Raw genomic sequence first — 26,391 nt, 5'->3', positions numbered from 1 at the left:
GAGGGTGTTTCGGGCCAGAGGTAGGACATGGGCTAGAGGTTGGCGGCGAGACAGGTGAGATGGAGACACAGTGAGAAGGTTAGCACTTAGAGGAGCGAGGTGTGTGGGCTGGGTTGTGGGAGAGAAGCGAGGTGAGGTAGGAGGGGGCAAGGTGGTGGAGTGCTTTAAAGCCAGGGGTGAGGAATTTTTGTTGGATGCAGCGGTGGGTGAGCGACCACTGGAGTTTTTCGAGGAGCAAGGTGACACGTTCTGACTGTTTCTGTAGAAAAACGATCCGAGCAGCAGAGTGAAATGTAGACTGGAGTGGAGAGAGACAGGAAGGTGCGAGGTCAGCAAGGAGGCTGATGCACTAATACAAGCGGGATAGGATGAGTCACTGTATTATTGTGGTAGCCGTTTGAATGGAGAGGAGAGGGCAGATTTTAGCCGTGTGAAGGTGGGGCCGACAAGATTTAGTGATGGGCTGAATCTGTGGCTTGAATGACGGAGAGGAGTCGAGGGTAATACCTAGATTACAGACTCGTGAGACAGGAAGGATGGCGGTGCCGCGTCTACGGTGATGGGAAAGTCAGGGGGAGGACAGGGTTCGGGTGGGAAGATAAGGAGCTCTGTTTTGGACACGTTAAGTTCGAGGTGATGGCAGGACATCCAAGTAGAGATGTCTTGAAGGCAGGAGGAGATGCGAGACTGGAGAGAGGGAGGGTGATCGGGGCTGGAGAGGTAGATTTGGATATCATCTGCGCAGAGGTGGGAGTTGAAGCCGTGGGAGCGGATGAGTTCTCCAAGGGAGTGGGTGGAGATGGAGAATAGAAGGGGACCCAGAACTGAACCGTTAGGGGGTGGGAGGCCGAGAAGGAGTCCGCGAAGGAGACTGAGGGTGAATGGGCAGAGAGATAAGAGGAGACCCAGGAGAGGGCAGAGTCGGTGAAGCCAAGGTTGGATAACGTTTAATAATGTTAATGTTGGTATCTGTTAAGCGCTTACTATGTGCAGAGCGCCGTTCTAAGCGCTGGGGTAGATACAGGGTCATCAGGTTGTCCCACGTGGGGCTCACAGTTAATCCCCATTTTACAGATGAGGTAACTGAGGCACAGAGAAGTGAAGTGACTTGCCCACAGTCACACAGCTGACAGGTGGCAGAGCTGGGAGTCGAACCCATGACCTATGACTCCGAAGCCCGGGCTCTTTCCAATGAGCCACACTGCTTCCCTAACGTTTCCAGGAGAAGGGGCTGGTCGACAGTGTCGAAGGCGGCTGAGAAGTCGAGGAGGATTAGGATGGAATAGAGGCCGTTGGATTTGGCAAGGAGGAGACCACTGGCGACCTTTGAGAGGGCGGTTTCTGTGGAGTGGAGGGGACGGAAGCCAGATTGGAGGGAGTCAAGGGGAGAATTGGAGGAGAGAAATTTGAGGTGGTGGGTGTAGACAACTCTCTCAAGGAGTTGGGAAAAGAATGGTTGGAGGGAGATGGGGCAATAATTGGAGGGGGCTGTGAGATCAAGGGACGGATTTTTTGAGGATAAGGGAAACGTGGGCATGGGTTCTATTCCCGGCTCCCCCACTTGTCTGCTCGTGATCTTGGGCAAACCAATTTCTCTGGGCCTCAGTTCCCTCACCTGCAGAATGGGAATTCAATACCCGTTCTTCCATCTACTTAGACTGTGAGCCTCACTTGGACCTGATCATCCTGCATCTACCCCAGTGCTTAGTATAGTGCTTGACATATGGTAAACACTTAACAAATGCCATCATTAATATCATCATCGTCGTCATTATTATTAAGTCCCTGCAGCGCCCTCGTTCCTGCGACTGCACTGGGAGGCCGAGCGCCGGGCCTGGAGTGCTCGGTCACAGGAAGCCCAACGGTCCGGGCAGGTGGGAACTATATTCTAGACTGGGAGCTTATTGTGAGTAGGGAACATGCCTACCAACTGTGTTATATTATACTCTCCCAACTGCCTAGTACAGTGCTCTGCAAAAGGTAAGCACTCAATCAGTAGGATTGGTGGATAGTGCTGGTGTTCCTTCCTAATGTCTCGAGGCCAAGGTTCATCTGCCGTTCCCGCCGGGAGACTCCAGCCCATCCAGAGCTCCCCTGTGCTTTAGAGAAGCAGCATGATGTAGTGGATAGAGCACAAGCCTGGGAATCAGAAGGTCATGAGTTCTGCCACTCGTCTGCTCTCTGACCCTGGGCAAGTTATTTCACTTCTCTGTGCCTCAGTTACTTCATCTGTAAAGTGGGGGTTGAGACTGTGAGCCCCACATGGGACAGGGACTGAGTCCAACCCGATTGGCTTGTATGCACCGCAGTGCTTAGTACGGTGCCTGGCACATAGTAAGCACTTAACAAATACTCTAATTATTATGATTTACTATGGTGGCAGGAAAAGCAGCAACTGTCTGAGCCGTGAGCTGTGAGAGAGAGAAGTGTCAGCCTGTCTGACTTCTTTCCAGAGCAGAGAATGAAGCCAGTGGTCTTGATCGACTCATTCAGACATTCTGTAATCACAGTAAGTGACCCCAATGCTTTTTTTTTTAGTTTATCCACGGAGATTTCACACCGATGATTTCATTTGGTCCGTACAAACGTCCTGGGAGGCCGTCGGAGGTACCTGTTAAGGTAACCCCTGGTTGAGATTTAATTGGAGGCCTTAGCGCTGGTGCTCAGTAAATACTCAGTAGATTGATTGATGTCTTGACAGAAAGAAGTGCAGATTCGTGCCCACCGAGGAGTTAGCGTGTGCCTCAGGGGTTGGCGAGGGAGGCAGTGGGGGACGCGGGGGGCTTCAGCAGGACGTCTGAGGTCTCGAACGGTGGGTGAGGACTGGGGGTCATGGTCCACGAAGGAGGGGACACCACTGTGCTTCGGACGTGAAAGGCCACGGTTCCAGCCCTGAAGCCAACCCGTCTTTCGGGCCTGGCTGTGACTTAGCGGAGGAATGTGTCAAGCCGGGCTCTCCTAGAGACTAGTGGAGCTCTTCTGAGACGTGGGGCTGAGACATGGAAGAAGGCCGGCAGGAAATCCAGCCCTGATTCTTGGCGGCGTTGTGGCCGGGGGTCTGAGCCCATCCGTCGCGAGGGGCAGCGACTGTAAACGGAGATGAGGTCAGTCTTTCCTCAAACATCTCAAGTGCCAGAGAGTTTTGTGAAAGGGAAAGTCGTGCCTAGAGGGCAAAATGCCTCTCGCCTCCCTGAAGTAGATCTCGCCAACAGCCCCGGGAATGTTTCGATGGTGGAGTTGAGGGACGAAGCCTTCTGAGGGGTTTGGGGAAGGGTGAGTCGCATTGTTTGCAGAACGTGCAGCTGGCCAGTTTCTTGTTCTCGTTTTCCCTCCTCCGGGGCTTCTGACTTTGCCTCTGCAAGTGCTTTCTTTGCCAACAGACTTTCCCGCGACTCCCCTTGGCCGGCCAGCCCGTTCCTGTCCTCTCTCCTCGTGTCTGCTCACCCCTGGGTGGGACTTGCTGGAAGCTCGGCCCCTTGCCCACGGCCGTTGCCCTGTGTCCATTACTTGCTCCGCCATCGGCCTGTCCTGACTGACGAGTCCCCCCGTGGGACTGCAGCCTGGTTGGGACTTCTGGCAAGCGGGACAACGTTCTCCAATTGATCAATCAGTGGTATTAATTGAATGCTTACGGTGTGCAAAGCATTGTACCAAGCACTTGGAAGAGTACAACAGAGTTGGTGGTCGTGTTCTTTACAGGCCCTGCGCTGAGAAAAAGTCACACCTGGATGGTCGCTATACTGGCTCTTGTGTGGCATCCCACGCAGAGAGGCCCATGCCGTCGGGCGAGCGTCCCCCGGTCCCCGGCAACCCTCCAGCCAGAGTGCAGAGTGGACACAGACGGGTGTGCTCCGGGAGAAGGGAGAGCGCAGCGGTTTTGGCGCTGGGTCCCATTGGCCCGGGTCCTGAGAGCATGGCGCTGGGGTGGATTCGGGCCTGAGACTGCCCGGTGTGGGTTCCAGGCCCCGGTTTGTGGTGGCCCCACCCCATGAACTGGGAAATCCGGGTGACAGTCATGTGGCATGGTTAAACGCCCACTAGCCAACCTCACTCGTGCCTACTGAGCAAAATCTCAAGCCTGTCTACGAGCCTGATGGATGAATTCAGGACAGAGAGAGAGAGAGAGTGTGTGTGTGTGTGTGTGTGTGTGTGTCCCTGCTCATGTATGTCCAAGCACATATGGGTGCTTGTGAGTGTGTGTGTCTATGTGTGTATGTGTAGGCACATGTGCCCAAGTTTTGTCACTGACAGGGTTGTTTCTGCTTCACTAACTGCTCCAAATCGCACAAAACACCCGAGAACTTTTCTCCCTCTGAAGACTGTAGGATTTATTCCTTTCTGTTCCCAGCTTTGTAGCCTTATAGAAAACAGACATTTTCAAATTGATGTGATATTAATTCCAGTTGCAACTGGAAAAAGTGAGGTTTCCTTTTTACAAGACTTGGAGGGGTTTTCTTGTTTTGATATTAACACGTTGTCACCCCCGGGCACCAGGAATTCATTATTATTCAACTTCGGCAAAACCTTTTTACTCAAATGGGCTTCGCTGAAATATCACAATCATCTTCCTTTACTCTCGCTAAGTGGCTTTCAGGGTTGGAACTGGAGCCGGTTTTCTTTTTTTTTTTTTTTTGAAAGCCTTCTGAGCATTTCCTAGAATGTGTTTCAGTTTAGCAGGAAAACTTACTTTTTCCAGCCTAGAGATTGGGGCTATTGGGTAGCTTGGCAAGGAGCTGGGTCATTTCGTAGCCTGATCATTCTGCCTTACGCTCTGTTCATCCCAAACTGGCTCACGTCCCAGCCCTGGAAGATCACTTACTTTTGCTTTGGGTCTCGGATCCACTCGGTGTGGCGAAGGTGAGGATCAGAGGAGGGAGGTTCTGCCGAGAGAGGCTCCTCTGACGTGCCATTTTGTCCGCGTAGATCTCGTGGAACGCAGGCGGTGGGGCCGGGCTCTGGGCGTCCAGCGAATCCTCACGTGGGCTCCTTCCACTCCCAGCGATAGCCTCTTGTCCTTCGGGATTCTTCTGTCCCGGGGGTGTGCCCCACAGTCATGGAGGGGTTGGCATGATTCAGCCAGAGGGCACGGTCAACCTTTTGCCGAGGTAACCGATTCTTCTTTCTGCTTTGTTGTCGCCAGGAGCCAGAGCAGCCCACTCTTTCCCATGTAGGAGGCTCCCTAAGCCCCAGCACGCTCTCAAAGAGCCACCTCTGAGTTTTCTGAAGTCGATGGCGGCACTGGGGATGGAGGAACTGAGGGGCTGTTACTCCCTCCTCCTAAGCTCAATCTTTGAAGGATCCTGGGGGCAGGCTGGGCACGGTGCCCCTCCTCGTTCGGGGCCCCCACGGGCTCCCACGGGTCACAGTGAGCATGAGCAGAGCTGTGTCAGCCCCCGGCGGTGAACCCGGTTTCTCCACGCGAGGGTCTCAGTCCCGCCACCTTGGGCCCGAGGCACAGGCCGCTGGACACAGAGTACCCTCCAGAGACCTAGGGGCAACCATCGCTGAGGCCATTGAGAACTCCTAGCACGGAGAGAGGCTCAGCCTGGTGTCCCCCACTGGCTCCCTTGGGTCATTCGGGCATCTTGAAGGGCAGGGATCGTGTCTGCTAACTCTCTTGGACTATCAAGCACTCAATAAAGTGCTCTGCACCCGGTAGGTGCTCAATAAATTTCACTGATTGATAAGCCAGCGTGGGTCCGGTCAGCAGCTCCCGGGCCTCCAGCAGGGGCCTCCCCCAAGACACCCCTCCTCCCCCATCAGCCACAACAAAAATAAACTCACACTAGATGTTGGAGGAGCCAGGGGCTTCAAGAATTTCTTTGGAGGAAGTGAAATCCTGAAATCTTCCCCTGTTTGATTGTTGGGCTTTGGCTCAGCAGCCGAGAGAGCCGAGGAGATTTTCATTTGCCTGGGGCAGGCCAGAGGCCAGTGTGGGCAGGGCTTTGTGCTCCCAATCTGGTGGACTTTAGGTGTTTTATCCTCTGAGGTGGCGTTCCGGGAATCCCCCTTCCCGGATCCCGGAGACCGTGCCCACTTTGAGCCAGCCGGCAGACGCTAGCGCTTGGTGCTTTCCCTTCCACGGGAGCTATGGGTGCAGAGCTGATCGCTCTCCTCGGCAAAGCAGTGTATTCATTCGTTCATTCAGTTGTATTTGTTGAGCGCTTACTGTGTGCAGAGCACTGTACTAAGTGCTTGAGAGAGTAGAGTATAACAATAAACACATTCCATCCAGAAATGGACGGATCCCACCACCCAGCCAGAATTCCCAGTATCCCTCTCTCCCTGGGATGTGTTTGTCTTGATGTCTGGGTCCTTATCGAGAGAATTGAGTAATTCTTTCGATGAAGATTCAGTTAATAAAGTGCTTCATACCCGGACAAGCTTAATCTTTCAATTAGTTGCTGCTTGATGAGCGGCAGGATTAAACTCTGGTTCTCGCAGCGGATGTGACGGGGGGGTATTTATACTTCTGCTGAAACGGAAATAACGTTGCGTATCTGTATTCTGAACTTAATGTTGCTTCAAGTCAAAATCCAATCCAGCTGCGCTCTGGGAGGGTTCTGGGGAGTTGGGACCCGACTTTGTTTCCCCTCCCTCCCCAAGATTAGATAGTAAAACTCTCTCGGTGGCCCCTTGATTTCAGATTTTCACTTGGGCGCTAACCGATTTTGTACCAGTGATCCTTCCGGAGACCCCACCAAAACCTTGTCCCTCCTCAGATCTTCCCCCAGGGTAACTGTCAGGGTGAACCGTGTCGGTCTCCCACAGCCTTTCCACTCTCCGGGGCAGCTGCAAGGGTGAGCCCTCCCTCCAGATCAGCTCCCCAAAGGTATTGGCAGCCCAGGTAATAATGGGGCTCACAGTCTTAATCCCTCTTTTACAGGTGAGGTAATCGAGGCCCAGAAAAGTGAAGTGACTTGCCCACGGTCCCACTGCAGACAAGTGGCGCATCCGGGGTTAGAACCCAGGTCCTTCTGGCTCCCAGGCCTGGGCTCTATCCACTGGGCCACGCGGCTCGAGCTCTGTAAACTGACCCGCGAGGCTGGGAGTCGGCCACCGCCGCCTCGCCACCCCCGTGCCCGTGTGCAAGCAGCCTGGCGTGGGCCTCGGGAACAGCAGTCTGCTGAGACCCCGCGGGCGGGTGGGGTGGGGAGGCGGAGGCGGCTTCTCCTCACCTCGACGTGACCCCCTCCCCCCCACCCTCAGCCCCCTTAATCTTCCCTAAATAGTGTCAGTCTCGCCGCAGGCTTTCTGCTCCGACACTTGTTTTTCCACCGGTGCTTCCTCCAAAGGCTTGCAGCCACCGGCCAAATCCCCTGCTTTTCTCTGCTCCCTGTGACATGCTCGAGCCCGTCTCTGGTGCTGCCATTTCCGCAGCTGGGATTCGTCGGCTTCGGCCGGTTGTCCTCTCACCAACCACGTGGAGGAGAGACTGCCGGAGCTCGGAGCACCAGGAAAAAGCCCCGGAGGGCTTGCTTGGGGACTGGGTCTCTGGGGTTTGTGTGCCCAGCTATCAGGCTTCCATTCGCCAGCAGCCTGGCGAGGAGGGACGGAGACCCCGGCCCACCACAGCCTTTCTGTGTTGGCGGCGGCTCTCCCTGCCCTGGGAAGCCCAGAGGTCCAGCGCCGGAGCTCAGCTCGTTGGCCCGGGTGGGCCTAGATCCAATTCCCACACGTGCCGGTTGGCAAAATTGGATCCTGCGGAACCGTTCGGCCGGTCGGACGGCGCCCTCGGGCCCCGGGGGTTAGAACGGGAAAATCCCCGCCAGGCTGGTTCAGGCGACCGGCCCGCCATCTGGGCCGTGGTCGAGGTAGGTTTCTACAGCCTCTCCCGGAGTCCAGGCCTGCTGCCGCACCTCCAGTTAGATAGCCCGGCCCCCTCCCCCTTCCTCCGCAACCGCCGCAACCGTGCCTGACTCTCCCGAGCGCGACGTTTTGTGCATCTGCCAAGAGGTGCGTGTCTCCCGGAGGAAAATTGTCCGTTGGCATCTTCTAGAACTAGTACTCTTGTCTTCCTCCTTCATCTGCCGGGGTCTGCGCTGTTGCTCCCTCTCTTCCCTTTTTTTCCTTTCCCTTCCCTGCCCGCCTGCCCGTCTGCTTCCCTGACCTTCTGCCTGTCTCATTTCTCCATCGGTTTCCCCGGGTGGTAAAGCGGCTCCAGCAAGGGCCTCGATTCCAGTGTTGGAGGAGTGGGGGCTGGGGCGGGGAGGGCAGGAGCTGAGGAGGGTTAGAGTCTTAGCATTCCGGGAAGGTGGAATCTGAGCTCCAGGGGCTTGATGGGAGATTAAGTTTGGGCACCTGGAGGCTGACTCCGGAGCTATTGATTTTAAGGCAAATGACTGTTTTTTTTCCCTTTGCTAGAAACAGCGTAGTTGTGGTTTTGGAGCAATGCTGAATTTGTCCTTTCGCTTGGTAGGACCCGGATTAATGAAATCGTAACTGTTCTCGCCACGGACCCACAGTCAACACCTCACCTCACTTTTCGGAGGTGCTTTAACTCTTTCAGGTCAGAAGGCCTTCTACCAAATTGGTGCCTTTGGGAATTGAAAGATGAGCAGTTTTTTTTTTTCCAGTTGTTAGAGGCCTATCTGTTGAGTCTTTATTTTATTCCTAAATAGAATTTCCATCAAGGAAATTACTTACTCCAGCCTTTGGGGGAGGGCGGGAGAGAGAGAGCGAGAGATCATTAAAAACAAGAACTTTTCAGCCTGGGCCCGGTCCTCCCAAAGCATTCAGTGTTAGCCGTTGCTTGCACTGAGCAGAGCCTGAACTTGAATCGGTCATTAGTCACAGTGTAATTGTAGCCGCGGGTGGGTCCGCCGCCCTCTGAAGGGTAACCGGTCCCGGCCGGCAGTGCCAGCTCTCCTGGATCCCCTTGAGGTCCCTGGTGACCTTGCCATGTGGGCAGGTGGTTCTGGGAGCCGAGGGGGCTGCCGGGGAAAATGGTGAAGGTGGTGTCGGGGTTTAATCTCTAGCTCACTCTGCCGATCCCACCCTGGAAACCTGGTCAGGCAGATTGCCCTCCTGGCCACCCAGAGGACGGAGCCAAGAGAGCCATCCGCAGGCCGGTACCCGACCATCACCGGAGACCCCGACACGTCCCGTTTGCCTCGGGTGGCAGGGACACGGGGCCTGAGCCGGAGAAGCCTTGGTTGCACTCACCGTTCTCATCCCCAACTCCCTGGGGTGGGAAGCCGCCGGCAGCCAGGCCATCTGGGGTCATGGGGCGGGGCCCCTGGGGACGTGAGGTGGGTCCCTCGGCCCGTCCCCAGCCCGCCGCTTTCCACAAGCCGCTTGAGCCGTGGAAAACGTGGGGCCAGCGCTTGCCAAAGCGGAAGCGGTGACGTTGGTGACCTCGTTGGCGATGCGGGGCTTCCTCTGCCGGCCGCCCCGGAATTCATTCAGGATGGGGGTCCGAGGGGTCCCGGGACTCACAGCGGGTGAGATAAAAATAACCACAGTAAGAGTCCCGGGACAGCGACTGAGTCCAAACCCCAAAAGCAACCCGAGGAGCAACCCCCCCGCAGATCCCTGCCCTTCTCCACGGTTCCCCACAATAGGAAGGTCCAGCTCTCCCTGTGTGCTCTGCACCCCCCCCCCCCCCCCCCCCGGGGCAGTCCTGTTTCTGCTTTCCATTTCCCATTTCTATTTAAAGGGATTTGGTCGCTTCCCAGACAAGACCAGGGCTTTCTTGGCTAGTGTCTTGCAGTCAGATTTACGCTGATGATGTTTATATGCAGAGGCACCTCTGTGACCTTTCATTGCCAGTACTTTGTTTTTTGTGTTTCTTTTATTTAAAGAAACCAGACCAGTGGATTTGGAGTTCTTGAATTAGCTAAAGAAAACCTCAAGGGCGCGGGTCTCAAAAAATAAAGTGAGACAGAGCAAGGTCGGAAGGTAGGGTGCTTCCAGTCGGAGGCTTGTGGGAAGCAGCGTGGCCTAGTGGAAAGAACGTGGGCCTGGGAGCCAGAGCACCAGGTTTCTAATCCCGGCTCCACCTCTTGTCTGCTCTGTGACCTTGGGCAAGTCACGTCACCTCTCTTGGGCCTCAGTTACCTCACCTGTAAAATGGGGATTAAAACCGTAAGCCCCACGTGGGACGTGGACCGTGTCCAACCTTGTAGCTACCCCACTGCTTAGTACAGTGCTCGTCACAGTAAGCTTTTAACAGATACCATTTAAGAAAAAAAAACGTTCCGGGGGCGGTTGGTCAAACGGTAGTACCTGAGTGTCCGCTGGGTGCCGAGCATTGGTCTTAGCACCACTCCGAGTGACCGGCGTTGTTTTGGCCATTTCTGGGACCCTTCCTTAGGGCTCCTATATACGTTTGCCTCAAAAAGACCGTCAGTTTGTATTCAGAGCTGGCACCGTCCACGGGGCGGTCTGGGCCCAGAAAGACTCTCCCCTGAGTAAAGGAAGTAAAGAAATGTCTGGCAGGACCTGTCACCTCGCTCCCTCCCATCACTGAAGGCCAATCTGCTTTAGGGCAGAGATGTCAGAGCCCCACTGAGCCGGGCCTGAGGCAGGGCCACCCGCCCTCTCCCTCACACTGGGCTCCAGGGGGACGGTCCTCCATCCTTGCATCCCCCAAGCAACCCCTGTACCCCAGTCACCTCACAACCCACCAGAGCATTTGAGTCCAAACCCCCCACACACCCCAGCATTAGAGCACGGATCCCCCTCCCCACAATTATTATCCTTCCTCCTCCTGACTGTGATTACCCCTAGCGCCTGCCTCACCCTCCAGATCGGAAGCAACTAGAGGGCAGGGATAGGGTCTACGAACTCTGCTGTCCTCTCCCAGGGGCCTAGGGCAGTGCTCTGCACATTTAGTGTTCAGTAAATGCTGTTGACTTTTTCAGTTTTTTTTATGGTACTCGTTAAGTGCTTACTTTGTGTTGGGGAAGGTGCAAGTTAATGAGATTGGACTCAGTCCCTGTCCCACATGTGGCTCAGAGTCTGAGGGAATAGGATTTAATCCCTATTTTAAGATGGGGTAACTGAGGCGTAGAGAAGTGAAGTGACTTGCCCTAGGCTACATAGAAGAGAAGCGGCAGAACCCGGATTAAAACCCAGGTCCTCCGACTTCCGTCTCTTTCCACTAGGCCGTGCTGCTTCTTGACTGATTGCTGGGACCATTTCATCTTTTGGGAACTTGACACGTTTCCTTCAGGGGGCTGACACCCCGCCGGCTACACGGACACCCTTTGGGAGTCATTTGAAAGCAAGTCCCCCCCTTGGGGAAAATCAATCCAACGGTAGTGTGTGTTGAGTGTCTGTTGTGTGCAAGGTGCTGTCCTGAGCACTTGGGTGAGTCCAGTAGCATTAGTCAGTCGTGTTTATTGAGTGCTTACTATGTGCACAGCACTCTACTAAGCTCTTGGGAGAGTACAGTGTAACAATATAACAGACACATTCCCTGCCCACAACGAGCTGACAGTCTAGAGGGAGCTCTCATGGGCAAGCCGAGGGTTTCAGCAGGCAGGGGCTGCAGAGCGGCTCTGTGCCCTGGTAAGCGACTGGGGTTGGGCACCTAGTCAGGCCAGAGCTGGGATCAGGACTGGGTAAGAGAGTCTTTACTGGGATCTGAGCCTCAAGTTGGTGCAGAGGAGCAGCGGGATGGGGATTTCCAAGTTCTGGCTTTCCTGATCTGGCGAACCGTGGCTCCGACCGACAGTCCAGTTCGGCCCCGGGGCCAGCCGATGGTCTAATTCTGCCCTTTGGCTCTGGTTGGGTGGCCTGGTCGCCAAAGGCCCAAATCCAGATGTTTAGGATCTTCCTGCAGCCCTTCCCAATTCAGAAACCAAACAGCCGCCCGGGCCCTCGACAGGCGCTCGGTCTTCTGGGCAGAAGGAGTTCCGGTTCCCGGCCTCGTCGGAGACATCCGACGGGCTACTCTGCGCTCCGGGCTCTGGGAGCGCCGGGCTCCGGGAGCGCCGGGCTCTGGGACCCCCCCGGTGGGGGGGGGCCGCACCATTTGTGCTCTGCCTGCGGTCAGGCTGTGCCCCGCTCACAGGAAGTGCGTGTTGGAAAACTGGTAGGATTTCTTACTGTAAATGTGATTACAGCTATTTCCCCAAGCCAATAAAATAAGTATTTGGTCAGCTAATGAAAAATTCAGCCTGCAATTAAGCAGCTAATGTGAAGACATGAATCAGAGCGTCTTGGCTAAGTATCACTTACCGCCACCCCGGTCTCCAGAGCTTCCACCTCCCCTCGTGCGCCTTCCCTTCCCACCTCCCCCCCCGACTCCTGCAGAGCCCCTCCTCCGGGGTTGGGGGGCCACAGGTTTATGGGCCACCCACCCAGGGTTTCTAACTGCTTTTGCATCCTGGTTGTGGGGTTCGGGTCTGTATTTGCCTCCACTGCCCCTGCCGCCTCCCTCTTTCCTCCTCCTCCGCCACCTCCTACCATTTCTCCTCCACCTGGCAGGGAGATTGTGGTGCCAGGGCGGTGGGGGGCGATTTCCCGAGTCTTCCCCACCGTGGACCGAGCAAAAACTCCAACCCTCACATCCCAAGAACCTTCAGCCCGCTTCGGATTGTGGGCGAACACTTCCTGAGTGTGGAAACTAAAGCCAGGCAAGAATGGGCGGGGTGGGGGTGGTGGTGACTCCAGTCTACTGAAGGGCGTTGGAGCTTTCTTCACTGATTCCGCACATCCAAGTGGAGCTTTGGTCACTTCCAACCATTTCTCCATTCCTGCGGGCTCTGGGAAGTGCAGGAATTCTATCTGTCTTTCCCTCTCCTCTCCCCACCCCTGCATGAGAAGGGAGAGATTTGGGGCCACTCAAGCCTCAGGGTTTCAATTTGGTCAATATAGAAATCGGCAAGGTCACTAGGGATGAAGAAGGGGAATGGGGACACTGGAGGCTTCAGGAGTGAGTTGAAGGTCTGGCAACAGCCCTCTTGCCCACTTAGTGCCCGGCATGCTCAATGGACACTGCCCGGGAGCCCCTTTCCTCACCCGCCCCCCCCCCCCCTTCTTCCACCATGCTTTTGGCATGAAGGAGGGAGGGAGGGGAGGCCATAGTCCCATTGAGAGGTCGAGGAACTGGATTAAGCAATAGACCAGCTACTCTTAAGCACCGTTAAGATGGGGATGAGACGCCCCAGGTCAGATTTGCTCTTCTGGAGGCCTTCTGCGACGCCCTCGGTCGCAGCACCAGAAGGTGAACTGGGCATCAGCACCTCCTGGAGTGAGTGAGTCCGTGCCACAAAGCTCTTAGCCTGTGTGGGATGGCTGCTGAGTTCTGTGACTCGTGTGGCGGGCCACCCCAACCGGTAACGCTCCCGTTCTGGGTCCTCCAACGTTCTAGGGCAGAGGCGGGTGCCCATCAATTGTATTGCTTGGGAAGGAGAAAGATGAGGGTGCGGCTGGCAGGCGAGCAGGTGCTGCCCCACAGCCTGGGGGTTTGGGCCGGCCCCTGACGGAGCCCACGGTTCCCGGGGTGGGCAGGGTTCTCGGTGAGCCAAGAGCTCGTGCCGGCGGGCCGCGGTTCCGGCGGGCAAGGTGGCGGGTCCTCTCTTCTGTCTCCTTTCCTCCGTCACCGCCCCTTGGGGTCAGGTCCCCAGGCCGCCCCGGTGCCCCGCTTGGACTCGCGACTGGGGGACCCGGACGGGCTCCCCGAGTTGGGCTCCCCTATGGAGGGAGGTCCCTCGGCCTCCAGGCCCCTCGGAGCGGGATTTCAAGTTGTTAATGAAAATCTTTTATGACGGGCATCTGGCCGGCGGTGCGGTAGAGCACCTATTTTTGTCTGTCGTCCTCGACAGCTGAGATCAGCCGACACCTCGCCCCTAATGGGGCTTTGATTTGAATTTTGTGGGGTGGGAGGCCGGCCTTTTATAGGGTGGCTCTATTGGAAACAGGCCCGCCTAATGCAGTATGACTTCATGCTGGGAACCTTCAAAATGGGTCACCTTGTAAAAGCAGGTCGCGGCCCCGGCCCTGACTGCCGTCGGGCTCGAGTGGCCCAGATGGGTTCCCCCTCTGGGTTCGGTGCCCGGGGCCCCGGCCGGTACGCCGGGCTCGGAGGAGAGAGGAGACGCTGTTCTGGATCCACCTGGTTGCGAGTGCTCCTCTCTGGCCTTCTTATCGGTCTGGGGGAGAGAGGAGAGGCCCCCTCTGCCAAGTCAGGGTTCGAGCGCTGTGGTCGTCCGTTCCGCAGAACGGAAGGGCTTGCGGGGGGACCCGGAGTGACGTCTCCTTCCTCCCCCCCCCGACCCCCCGCCCGGTGGCCGACAGAGTTCACGGTGACCCTCTTTCGACCGGATGGGCTGGGGGAGGCTTTTAGCAGAAGGAAAGTGGCCAGAGGGTGGTCCCAGAGGAGGGTCTGGTGGCAAAGATCAGACGTCGGCCAGGTTCACACCTCTCCGAAGCCAAGAGTGAATGACGCGCGGTGACCCGGCTCCTTCTGCCAGAGCAGCCGGCCCAGACGGATGGAGGGGATGAGAGGCCGAGGAGGACTGGAGCTGGGGACAAAACGCCCAGCCCCGAGAGCTTGCCTGGTGGGGGTGGTTGGGAGGGTAGTGGTGGGGGTGGGGATGGGGGGGGGGTGTGTGCGTGTCGGGGGGCGGGAGTGGTGAAGCAGACAGAGAGAGGAAGGTCTTGCTGGGCCCAGGGCACCTGGAAGTAGCAAAAGCCCAAAGTCCCAGCGGGGTCCGCCCGCCCCTCGGCTTTGTTCGGCAGCCGGACGCCGAGCGGTTTTTCTCTGAAGAGCTTCGACTGCTCTCCGCGAAGCGAGCGCGCAGTAGACGAAAACCAGGCCCCAATTCGGCAAGCCCCTCTGGCGGTCCTCGCCGTCTACGGTTCCGAAGAGCCCCCCGGGAGCAGCGGGTTGGGGTGGGACTGCGACTCTTCCCCCGGGGCTCCGGCGAGGCAGAGCCTAGACGGTCACAGTACTGGCGGACTTTGCAGACGGGGTGGGGATGTCTGTGTATGTGTGCGTGTGTGAAGGGAGGGGCAGTTGTGAGGGATCAGCCCCGAGGAGCTCTGTGTGCCCGGTGTGAGGAGCTGCAGTTGGTGGGGGTTGGAAACTCTTTGCGTCTGGCGAGATCAAAAACTGCTGCTATCGTAAATAGCATCTTCCTCCTCCTCCTCCTCCTCCTCCTCCTCCCTCCCACCCCCCCACCTCAGGGGTCCCCCCAACGTGCTCGACCCGGGGACGGGTACAGAGGCACCCTCCCTACCTCCATCTCATCCCTCCCGTTGCCGACCCCTCGTCCACATAACCCCCTTTCTCCGTGAATGTTTGTTTATCCTTGTACTGTACTTACCCAGGCGCTTAATACAGTGCTCTGCACACGGTAAGTGCTCGATAAATATGTTGAATGAATGTATGACAGTTCACCACTCTCCCCTCCTTCAGAACCCTCCCCAAGTCACATCTCTGAGAGGCCCTGCCTTCCCTGACTAAACCCTCCTTTCCCCCTCGCCTGGGAGGCCTTCCCCGACGGAAACCCTCATTTTCCTCTCCCCTCAGCACCATCTATGCACTTGGCTGGGATCCTCTTAAGCATCTGGATGTTCAGCCCAGCCTCAAAGCACTTTATCCATATTCATATAGTCTATTATTTCCCCTAGCTGTACGGTAACTTGTTTCCCCCTGTAGACCGTCAGCTCCTTGCGGGCAGGGATCGTCTCTACCAACTCTATCATATTGTACTCTCCCGTATAGTTAAGCGCTCGATAAATACCATCGATCGACTGACGGGTACAGGGCCCGAGCTTCCCTCCGGCATCGGCTAGGGCAGCTGAGCCCGGGAAGATTCCCGGGCCTGACTCTCCGCCCTCGGGGGATGAGAAGCACGGCACGGTACGTGGTCTCCCGCCGGGGCCGGCCCTCTCCCCTGCGGCTTTCTTAGCCCCCGGACGGCACCGACGGGGTTGACCGTTTACCGCGCCGGTTTACGCGCTCTTCATGAACCCCCGCCACGGTCGTAAAATACGACGCAACCGTTCCGGAGCTCGGCCCGGTGGCCAGCCGGGCAGCCGGCTCGGGTTTCCCCGTCGCCTAGGAGAGGCCGTGCGCGCGGCACATCCCGCCACAGTCTCACCTTTGTGCGGCGGGGGCGGGCCGCGGGGGCCTCCGGATGGAGCCCCGTGCCAGGCGCCGGCCTGGACCGGGGAGAGGGGGCACGGGGCAGCTCCTGGGGTGAAAATTAAAGAAGGGGGCCCCACGGAGAATGGCCGACGGGGGGGGGGGGGGGGGCTTGTCGCCAGAAGAAGAGCCCACACCTTCGGCGCCTCAGTGGGGACGTGGACGGGGAGGCGCTCGGCCAACGAAGCGGGAAGCCCCGCTCGCTCTGCTCACAAAATCGGTGGTGGTAGTGGTCAAGCGCCGGGTTCAAAGACACGGTTCTCGTCTCTTGGGGGTAGCCGTGGTCAGAAAAGGAGGGGAAACGGGTATTTCATCCCTATTTTACCGATGAGGAAACCGAGGTACCGGGAGGTTGTGATCTAACCGGGGAGGGAAGCAGCGGAGCCGGGATCGGAACGCAGGTCCTCTGTCTCCCGGACGTCTGTTCTTTCCACCGGGCCACACCGCTCTCCCGGTGGAACTGGCCCGGAGGACGGGTCACCCGGCACCCGGCGACCACCCTTCGTGACGGGGCGGGGATCGCGAAGCCCCTCTCTGGAACCAAGAGGGGGACGGGGACGACCTCGCCGCCCGAGGCGGCTTCTTCCGCCGGAGCAGCCTGGCCCATTTCTGCTGGCTGGGGGCGGAGCCCTGCCCTCACCGCTCCCTTTCTGTCGCAGGTACCTGGACCACGTGCGCGCGGCCTCGCCGCAGGACCTGGCCGGAGGCTACACGTCCTCCCTGGCCTGCCACCGGGCCCTGCAGGATGCCTTCAGCGGCCTGCTCTGGCAGCCGCGCTAGCCGCCGGGTGCCGGACCGGACCCCCTCGCCGGCCGCGGAGGCGGAATGCCGGTGGGGCGCCGCCACCGCGGGCCGCCCCCGCACCCCCCTCCAGAGAACGGTGCCGGCGGCGGCACCGCGGAGGAGGAGGAGGAGAGTCTGGGCCCGGGTGGACCCCGGCCGAAGCGGCGGCCGTGAGCCACGCGTCTGGGAGAGAGGAAGAGCCTAGCTGGGGACTTTGGGCGATTTCAGGCCCACGAGGACTTTTTTTTAATAAAGCTAGACTTCCTATTAGGTCTCTGGGTTTTATTTTTACTTCAGACTTTAATTTGAACAGGCATTCGATGACATTGGGACGACAGCGTTGGGTGCAGATATTCCCGACTGGCCTTCCGCGTCGTCCCGCAGCCTCCCTCCTTCCCGGCGCTCCCCCGGCGGTGCGGCTGCGTCTCGACCGCGGGGGTCCCGGGGGCCTCCCGCCTCCGACGGACCCCCGGCCGGGCTCGGCTGCGGCTCCGCCTCCCCCGGCCGCGGGCCGTCCTCACCCGGGACGGCTGGGGACGGAAGGCAAAGCTCGGCGGGCTCCTCTCCGCCGGGAGAGCGCCACGGCGCCGGAGGCCGTTGGAGCACGTCGGACGGGGGCTCTCGCCGGGATCTTTCCGGAAACGCACCCCTTCCCCACCTCTGCCGCTCTTAGCGCGTCGCACCCTAAGATGAAGCGGCGGAGAGGGAATCGGCTCTCCTTGGCCACGACGGGGGGCGGGGGGGGGTGAGCCGTAAGGCTCCGGCCGGGCATCCCACCTCCCGCCCTCCCCGCGGGACCGGCCGTTCCTTTGATCTGTCGGAGGGAGGGAGACGGGGTCGGGGAGCGGGGGATCTGCGCTCGGGGCGGCGGGGTGCCGGAAGGACTTGGTCATAAGCATCCCCCTTGTCCTGGCCCAGTATTTTCAACCGAGGCAAGCTTGCCACCAACGGTGACCGAATCGGGTGCCGGGCTGGGGGCGGGGACCACCCCCGCTCTCGGCCGACCTATAAGGTGGGAAGAATATCCGTGACTGACGGCGGGCGGGCGGGAAGGGGCTTCCAACCCTTCCCTTTATATTCCCGGGACGCCGGCAGTGACGGGGCAGGAGCGGGCTCTTCTGCCCGGCTCCCCCGCCCCTCCGGGTCAGGTGGCGTGGCCTGCCCCGTGAGGGGACAGGAGAGGGAGGAGGGGGTCGGGGGGGGAAAAATCTCCTTTAAATTCAGCAGCCCGTCGGTGGCAGCGAACCGTTTCACTGCTTTCTCCAAAGACCACCCCAGCCCAGATGAGCCAGAGACAGAAGCATTCTGGACATTTAAGGGAGGAAGGAAGAAGTCCCCTCTGGGTTGGAGCTGGAGTACCACTTCGCCGAGGCCGCCGGGAGCCTCGAACAGGGTGAGAGGGCCTACCGTCGGAAGGAAGGGGTGGCCCTGGGCCGCGGGTCCCGGGCCACCGGGGTGGGCGCGTCTGGGGGGCCCTGTTCCGCGGGGCCGGTCCGTCGGGGAACAGATCACGCCTCGGAGCCGGTCCGGGCTTCTCCGTCCGCGGGATTTCCGTCCGTTCGCCGACGCTTCGGGGGCGGCGGAGGCGGCGCCGACTCCTCCCCCGGCGTCTCTGTCGGTTCGGAGGAGCGGGGTCGGGTCGGCTGCCCCGCTGGGACGGGCTCAGACCCGCGCCCGCCCCCGAAAGCGGAAGCTTCGGGCATAAATGTCAGCGAGACCCACCCACACGCCCAAGGCCACATCGGTCTGGGGCTGGGTCGGCTTTTCGCAACTTGCGCCGAGCCATCTGGGAGAGCTGCTCCCAAAGCCAGAGGAGCCAAGCGGCAGGTGACTTCCATCGACACTCTGCACACGTGTCAACAGTAACGAAGATAACAGTAATGCTAATTACTGGGGTATCTGTTAAGTGCTTTCGACGTCCCGAGCGCTGTACCAAGCGCCGGGGTAGATACGAGAAGCATCGTGGCTCAGTGGAAAGAGCCCGGGCTTGGGAGTCAGAGGTCATGGGTTTGAATCCCAGCTCTGCCGCTTGCCAGCTGTGTGACTTTGGGCACTTAACTTCTCGGTGCCTCAGATACCTCATCTGTAAAATGGGGATTAAAACTGTGAGCCCCACGTGAGACAATCTGATGACCCTGTATCCCTCCCAGCGCTTAGAACAGTGCTCTGCGCATAGTAAGCGCTTAACAAATACCAACATCATCATTATCATTATACAAGACGATTGGGCCGGACGCTGTCCCCGTCCCACACGGGGCTCGTATTCTTAATTCCCGTTTTACAGATGAGATAACTGAGGCGCAGAGAAGTGAAGTGACTCGCCCAAGGTCACAGAGCAGACAAGCGGCGGAGCCGGGATTAGAACCCAGGTCCTTCTGACTCCCAGGCCCGTGCTCTCTCCACTAGGCCACACTGCTTCTATGTGCGTACGCCTACGGGCGCACGTCTCCCTACTGTGGAACAGACACCGCCCTCCGCCCACGCGGTCAGTGCCAGGCGCCGACATGGGAGTGAGGCGGGGAAGGGGAGGGGCCCTCCCAACCCCACCCCGGCCCCACTCACCCGAGGGGGTGTCCCGGTCTCCATAGAGCACGGCGGCTGGGACCCGGAAACTGAGGCACAGCATCTCCTTGTTGGGGGCCACGTTCCGGACCAGGTGCACGGTGCTGCGGCCCTCCAGGGGCACGCCCAGGGCCGCCCCGGCCCGCTCCTGCACGTCCCTGGCGGGGCAGGCGTCCTTGGAGAAGCTGTAGCAGTGGACGGTGGGGAGGGGCCCCCGGCCGCGGGGCAGCCCGGACAGCAGGCCCCGGAGGGCCCCGAGGAAGCCCACGGCCGCCGCGGGCAGGTTCATCACGATGTGGGCGGAAGGGCCCCCTCCGCCGCCGGCCCCGGCCCCCGGCCCCCGGGCCAGCTCCTCGCGCACGGGGCCCCGGAGGAAGTCCCGGCCGTCCAGGCAGAAGAGGCGGACTTGCCCGTCCACCTTGTTCAGCCTGCAGTTGTGCCGCAGCCAGCGGTGGGACTCGGGGTTGAGGTCGTTGGCGAACACGACGCACTTCTTCTTGGCGGCCGGGACGGCGAAGGGCCCGACGCCGGCGAAGGCGTCGAAGAGCAGGTCGCCGGGCCGCAGGAGCGCCGCGATGCGCCCGTGCTCCGTGGACAGCCGTGGGTTCCAGTACACCTTGGAGAAGTCGAATTCGTAGCTCAAGTTGTTTTCGCGAACCTGAGGGGGTGAGAGGCGGGGTGAGAGGGGGGATGAGCGCGGAGAGGGCGGGGTCCTCCGCGCCGCCTCATTCGTCCCTGCCGGGACCCCAGCTGGGCGTGGGAGGTCGGGGGCCGGGGGGGAGGGGTGGTCGATGCCAGGGCCGGGAACCGTCCGGCTTCCACGGGGGGAGTCTGCGTAGCCAATGGGACCCCTCCCCATCTGCCCAACATCCGGTGGGCCCCATCCTGTCTCCCTACTGGCCGGGGCAGTCCCGCCAAATCACCACTCCAAGAGGAACCGACGGTTCTTCGGGACCAGGTGAAATTCCCAGTTATCCATTCGAGGTCGGTTCTGTCACCCAAATCCCGGAGTTGCCTCCCGGCCTGTCATCTGGAAAGCGGTCAGCACTGACGAATGCAAAATAAGCGCAAGACAAGCTCCACTCCTCTCCCACCCTGCGTAACCGGGAAGTGGCATGGCGAGTTTTAAGCGCTGCCAGGTCCCCCCAGATCATTCGGCATTTCCTAAAGCTGTTAGAAGCCTGAGGGCTGACCCCTTCGGGGATCCATCGGGGACCGAAGCTCGGATTCTCCCTGCGCAGCTCCTCTCGACCGCTCGCCCTAGCTCGTCTTCTTTGGAACCCTGGGCATCGGTGTTTCTCCCGAGGGTCTATCCTACATACGGTAGGTGCCCAGCGCAGCGCCCCGCACGTAGTGAGCATTCAGATCCTACCGTCGGGGGGCTGGCCGAGAGGTCTGGAAAGTAAACGGGGGACGAGTCGGGCCTGGGATCTGGCACCTCGCCGCTACGGCCACCGGGCCCGGCCTCGCGGGCGCTCGGAGGGTGGCGGCGGGGAGGGGGACCACAGTGGGACAGTGGAGCCAGGGGCGGCAACCGAGCCCAACCAGGGTCTGGGTGGCCGGTCTGAGGGGTCGCGAAGCCACGCCGACTCCCGCTGTGCCGGGCGGAGACGTGCTCGGGGCGGCCGGCCCCGGGAGGGCACGCCGTTCTCGCGGAGGCGGGCGGCCTCTCGTTACAGACCCATCCCGCCCCTTGGTGCCAGCGGGCGGAGAGGAGGGCGATTGAGGCGGCGGGCCGGGACCCACCCGGCCCTGGCCGCTCCGAGGCTCCTCGCCCGTCTTTACGCGCCGCCTGGGGGGAGGGCGAGGTTGTACCGTACCTTTGTGATCATGTTCTCCTCGCCGGCCAGCACTTCCATTTGAAAATTTCGGAACGTGTTGTCGATGATATTGGTCTTATTTACCGCGGAGGTGATGCCGGGGTTTTTATCTATTATGACCTGTCCTGAGAGAAGAGTCGTAAAGGCGGCTTAACCTTTACGAAGCGACAGGTACGAGACGGTAAACTGATCGGACGAGAGAGAGTGAAACTGTGCGGAGGGAATGTCCCGCTTCCCGTGGCGCCGTCTTCCCGCCCCTCTGCCTGTCCGTAACCCCCGCAGTGGAGCAGCCCCCAGCTGCCAACTCCCTGCCCGGCAGCCTCTGTAAAATCAGCCTGGCCAAAGCGCTCAGGTCTCCCCCCGCCAGGAGCCACAGGAGCGTCCCGGGAAATTTGGTGGACGTTGGCTGCAAAGTGCTGGTTCTACAAAAACCAGTTGCCTGTGCTGTTCAGCAATATTCAATCGTATTTATTGAGCGCTGACTGTGTGCAGAGCACTGTACTGAGCTACTAAGCAATAGTATTTCAGTGCTTATTGTCGGCCACTACACTGAACACTGTGGGCACCGTACTAAGCGCTGGGAAAAAATACAAAGGTCCTCGTCCCTCGGGACGATCGCAATCTCATAGGCCGTCTGGCCCGTAAAAACGGATGTCTGTCGGGCGCAAACGTCCCCCTCCGACAACGTCACCGGCCCAACAGCAAAGACCGGCGAGTGACCGACCCCGCACCGCCTTGCAGAGCGGGCCGCTCCCCTCGCCGGCCGCTCCCCGTCAGGATGGGGCCACAGAGAAACCAATCAGGTGCGGCAGGGAATCTCTTCAGAAACAAAACTCTGGCACGGGGCCTTCTGAGACCGAATATCTGTGGGTCGCGACTTAAAAACCAGGAGACGGGAAATCAGGAGACCTGGATCCAGTCCCGGACTCATCACTTGCCCGCTCTGTGGCTTTGAACGAGTCTCTTAACCTCTCTGGGCCCCGCGTCTCCTCATCTACGAAATGGGGATAAAGATCTGTTTTCTCCTTTCTCTCAGACCGCGAGACCCACGGGGAACGGGGACCTCGTTCAAGCCGATCCTCTCCTCTCCAACCCCAGCGCTCGGTTCAGCGCTTGCATATGGTCAGCGTGAATCGATACCTATCCTTATTTCTACCGGCACGAGGAAAGACACCGCCATCGGGCGTAAGGGGAAACGGGACGCGGTTCGGGGCCCGGCCTCGACTTCGCCCGCCCGACTCTCCCCCGGCGAGACGCAGCGGGTGGAGAGACAACTGAGCCCGCCGACGGTACCACGGGCTGCTTTCCCCGCAGCCCCGTCGCCCGGCGACCTACCGATCAGATGCTTGTACGGCAGCTGGTGGTCTCGAAGGTTCAGGTGGGCGATGTGGCCGACCCGGCTGAAGCCGGAAGTCACGTCCTGGCCCTCGGGCAGTACGGCTCGCAGGATCTCCTCCGTCTTGAAGTTGTCGTAAGTCAGTTCCAGGTTGTACCGGGAGAGCTCGGGGCTGACGCCCAGCCGGTCGAGGCCGAGATGTCCGGCCTCTTCCAGAGAGGCGCCCCCCGCTACCTTGGCGGGGTCCAGCAGGACCAGGCGACCGTCCTCATCGCCTGGGTCTTCCACGACGCGCTTAACGCCCGGCCGCTGCAGCAGCCCCGCGGACTTGAGCACCTTCACCAGCCGGCTGACCGTCTCCTTCTGCACCCGGAGGGCCGGGACGGTCACGGTCTTGGAGAAGGCGTCCCTGCTGAGCACCGTCATCCCTCGGACGGACGGGGACGGGGCGTACGGGTCGGGGCCGTCCCCCCCCGGCATGGCCGAGGCTCGCCGGTCCGCGAGGCCCGGGCCCCGAGCCGGCGGACCCGGACGCTCCGCCCCGGCCTCGCCGCGACCCTGCGCGCCCAGCAACCTGATCAGCCGGTCACAGGGAATCCTGGAAAAGAGGCGGACCGCTGCTTGGGCATCTTCTCTCCGGGCCGCGGTGGGGGGCGGCGGCAGGAGGATCCCGACGCCGCTGCCTCTCCCCCACCCTCCTGCTGGACCGGAGACAGCCAAGGTGAGGGGCTCCCCTGCCCCCAACCCCCCGGTACCTGACGGCAGCCGGCCCGGCCAGGGCAGGTGTCCCCACTGCTCAGGAAGTCCTGATGTGTGCGCGAGAGATCTGCGAGAGCCCTACCAGCACCCTCATCGCACTAGCGTATTTAAAGATGAAAAGTTAATAATACGGTTGGTATTTGTCAAGCACTTACTATGTGCCGAGCACTGGTCTAAGCGCTGGGGGAGATACCGGGTTATCGGGTTGTCCCACGTGAGGCTCACGATCTTAATCGCTATTTTACAGATGAGGGAACCGAGGCACCGAGAAGTTAAGCGACCTGCCCAAAGTCACACAGCCGACAAATGGCGGAGCCGGGATTTGGAACCCATGACCGCTGACTCCTAAACCTGTGCTCTTTTCACTGAGCCACGCTGCTTCTCAGTAAATAAGTTAGTTATTAAGGCAATTTTCCTTCTCACTAGCTACCCTCACCCCACCTTGGGACAGAGAGTGTGCGCAACCTGATTAGTTTGCACTTACCGCGGTGCTTAGAACAGCGCTCGGCACACAGGAGGCGCTTAACAGATAGCCTAATTATCACTACCACTGCACTCTTCCCAGCGCTCCGTTCAGTGCCCGGCCCCCGGTGGCGCTCAGTTAATACCATCGACTTGAATCAAGATCAAGCCCGGGTAAAGAGAAGCAGCTTGGCTTAGTGGAAAGAGCCCGGGTTTGGGAGTCAGAGGTCACGGGCTCGAATCCTGGTTCTGCCACTTATCAACTGTGTGACTTGGGGCCAGTCACTTCACTTCTCTGGGCCTCAGTTACCTCATCTGTCAAATGGGGATGAAGGCTGTGAGCCCTTTGTGGGACAACCTGGTGACCTTGCATTTCCCCCAGCGCTTAGAACAGTGCTTGGTGCAGAGTGTAAGCACTTAATACCATCATCATCATCATCATTATTATTATCCAAGCAGTGTGGCTCAGTGGCTAGAGCCCGGGCTTGGGAGTCAGGGGTCACGGGTTCTAAACCTGGCTCTGCCGCTTGCCAGCTGTGTGACTTTGGGCGAGTCACCTCACTTCTCTGTGCCTCAGTTCCCTCATCTGTAAAATGGGGATTAAAGCTGTGAGCCCCACGTGGGACAACCTGATCACCTTGTATCCCCCCAGTGCTTAGAACAGCGCTCTGCACATAGGAAGCGCTTAAGAAGTCCCATCAGCAGTATTATTATCATTATCATCCCTCCTCTGGAAAATGGGGATGAAGACTGGGAGCCCCACGTAGGACAACCCGCTGACCCTGTATCTCCCCCAGCGCTTAGAACAGTGCTCGGCACATAGAACGCGCTTAAAAAATGCCAACATTATCATGATTCTCTGGGCCTCAGTGACCTCCTCTGTCAAATGGGGATGAAGACGGCGAGCCTCACGTGGGACCACCCGATGACCCTGGATCTCCCCCAGCGCTTAGAACAGCGCTCTGCACCTAGGAAGCGCTTAACAAACACCAACATTAATTAATTCTCTGGGCCTCGGTTCCCTCCTCTATCAAATGGGGATGAAGACTGTGAGCCTCACGTGGGACAACCCGATGACCCTGCATCTCCCCCAGCGCTTAGAACAGTGCTCTGCACCTAGGAAGCGCTGAACAAATACCAACATTATCGGTCCGGCCTCACTTCCCGGGACCACCGGATGACCCTGCAAATCTCCCCCAGCGCCTAGCGCAGCGCTCCGCCACTTGTCAGCCGTGTGACTTTAGGCAGGTCACTTCACTCCTCTGTGCCTCAGTTCCCTCCTCTGTCAAATGGGGATGAAGACTGTGAGCCTCACGTGGAACAACCTGATGACCCTGTAGCTACCCCAGCGCTCAGCACAGCGCCCTGCACCTAGGAAGCGCTTCACAAACACCAACATTATTATTATTCTCTGGGCCTCAGTTCCCTCCTCTGTCAAATGGGGATGAAGACTGTGAGCCTCACGTGGGCCAACCTGCTGCCCCTGTCTCTCCCCCAGCGCTCAGCACAGCGCTCTGCACCTAGGAAGCGCTTCACAAACACCAGCATCGTTATTATTATTCTCTGGGCCTCAGTTCCCTCCTCTGTCAAATGGGGATGAAGCCTGTGAGCCCCACGGGGGACCCCCTGATGCCCCTGTCTCTCCCCCAGCGCTCAGCACAGCGCCCTGCACCTAGGAAGCGCTTCACAAACACCAACATTATTATTATTCTCTGGGCCTCAGTTCAGTACCAACCTTATTAGTATTCTGCGGGCCTCAGTTCCCTCCTCTGTCAAACGGGGGATGGAGCCTCCCGGGGGGGACCACCTGACAGCGACCGCCCCTCTCCCCCCCGGCGCTTACCACAGCGCTGGGCACAGAGTAAGCGCTCAGCCCGTAGGAACGCTAAGGAGGGAAGAGGCCCGGGAGGGCGCCGGCCTCACCTCATGGCCCGGGCCCACGCTCGGCCCGCGGGGACGGCGGGGCGCGTGACGTCATGACGCCGCCCGCGGGAGGGGGGAGGGAGGGAGGAGGGGCCGTCGCCGGGGACTGGCGTCATCGCGCCGCGACACCCTCCTCCTCCTCCCCCCTCCCCCCCCTCCCCCCTCCCCCCCCTCCCCCCCCCTCCCCCCCCTCCCCCCCCCTCCCCCCGGGGCCGCCTCAGGGCCCGGAACGTCGACAGACCGAGGGGCGTCTAGAGGGGGTCAGGGACCGTCTCCTCCTCCTCCTCCACCTCCCTCCTCCTCCCTCCTTCCTCCTCCTTTCTCCTCCTCCTTCTTCCTCCTCCCTCCTCTTCCTCCTTCCTCCTCCTCCTCTTCTTCTTCTTCCTCCTCCTCCTCCTCCTCTTCTTCTCTTCCTCCTCCTCCTCCTCTTCTTCCTCCTCCCCTTCTTCTTCCTCCTCCTCCTCCTCTTCTTCTTCTTCTTCCTCCTCCTCCTCTTCTTCTTCTTCTTCTTCTTCTTCTTCCTCCTCTTCTTCTTCTCCCTCCTCCCCTTCTACTTCTTCCTCTTCTTCCTCCTCCTCCTCCTCTTCTTCCTCCTCCCCTTCTTCTTCCTCCTCCCCTTCTTCTTCCTCCTCCTCTTCTTCTTC

General features: G+C 59.4%; 2 protein-coding genes across 8 annotated transcripts in view; one reads left to right on the top strand and one right to left on the bottom strand.

The window, feature by feature from the left end:
* Positions 1–17,155, top strand: part of MNAT1 (MNAT1 component of CDK activating kinase) — a 102,760-nt gene extending 85,605 nt beyond the window's left edge. The window contains exon 8 of one of the 2 annotated variants that reach the window (XM_029078842.1): positions 16,762–17,155. In XM_029078842.1, coding sequence (XP_028934675.1) covers positions 16,762–16,882 — 121 coding nt within the window. In that variant the 3' untranslated portion in view covers positions 16,883–17,155. Of the gene's footprint in view, positions 1–2,538; positions 2,743–16,761 lie in introns of those variants that run through there. The other variant, XM_029078843.2, reaches the window with a different exon arrangement.
* On the bottom strand, positions 17,153–25,798 carry TRMT5 (tRNA methyltransferase 5). 6 transcript variants are annotated; one of them, XM_029078836.1, is made up of 5 exons: positions 25,748–25,798; positions 22,603–23,201; positions 21,268–21,392; positions 19,448–20,105; positions 17,153–18,497 (listed from the first exon to the last, which is right to left on the bottom strand). In XM_029078836.1, the coding sequence occupies exons 1-5, from the start codon at positions 25,750–25,752 to the stop codon at positions 18,394–18,396; spliced, it is 1,491 nt and encodes a 496-aa protein (XP_028934669.1). In that variant the 5' UTR covers positions 25,753–25,798; the 3' UTR covers positions 17,153–18,393. The 6 variants fall into 6 exon arrangements, with proteins under 6 accessions (XP_028934669.1, XP_028934673.1, XP_028934671.1 ...); XM_029078840.2 differs by having other exon boundaries at positions 22,603–23,460; positions 25,748–25,787; XM_029078838.1 differs by lacking the exon at positions 25,748–25,798 and adding an exon at positions 25,560–25,729 and having other exon boundaries at positions 22,603–23,460.
* Between the last annotated feature and the right edge of the window lie 593 nt (positions 25,799–26,391).

Source organism: Ornithorhynchus anatinus, chromosome 14 (assembly GCF_004115215.2).
Source record: "Ornithorhynchus anatinus isolate Pmale09 chromosome 14, mOrnAna1.pri.v4, whole genome shotgun sequence".
Classification (NCBI taxonomy): Eukaryota; Metazoa; Chordata; class Mammalia; order Monotremata; family Ornithorhynchidae; genus Ornithorhynchus; species Ornithorhynchus anatinus.
This window is presented reverse-complemented; position numbering and strand designations above follow the sequence as displayed.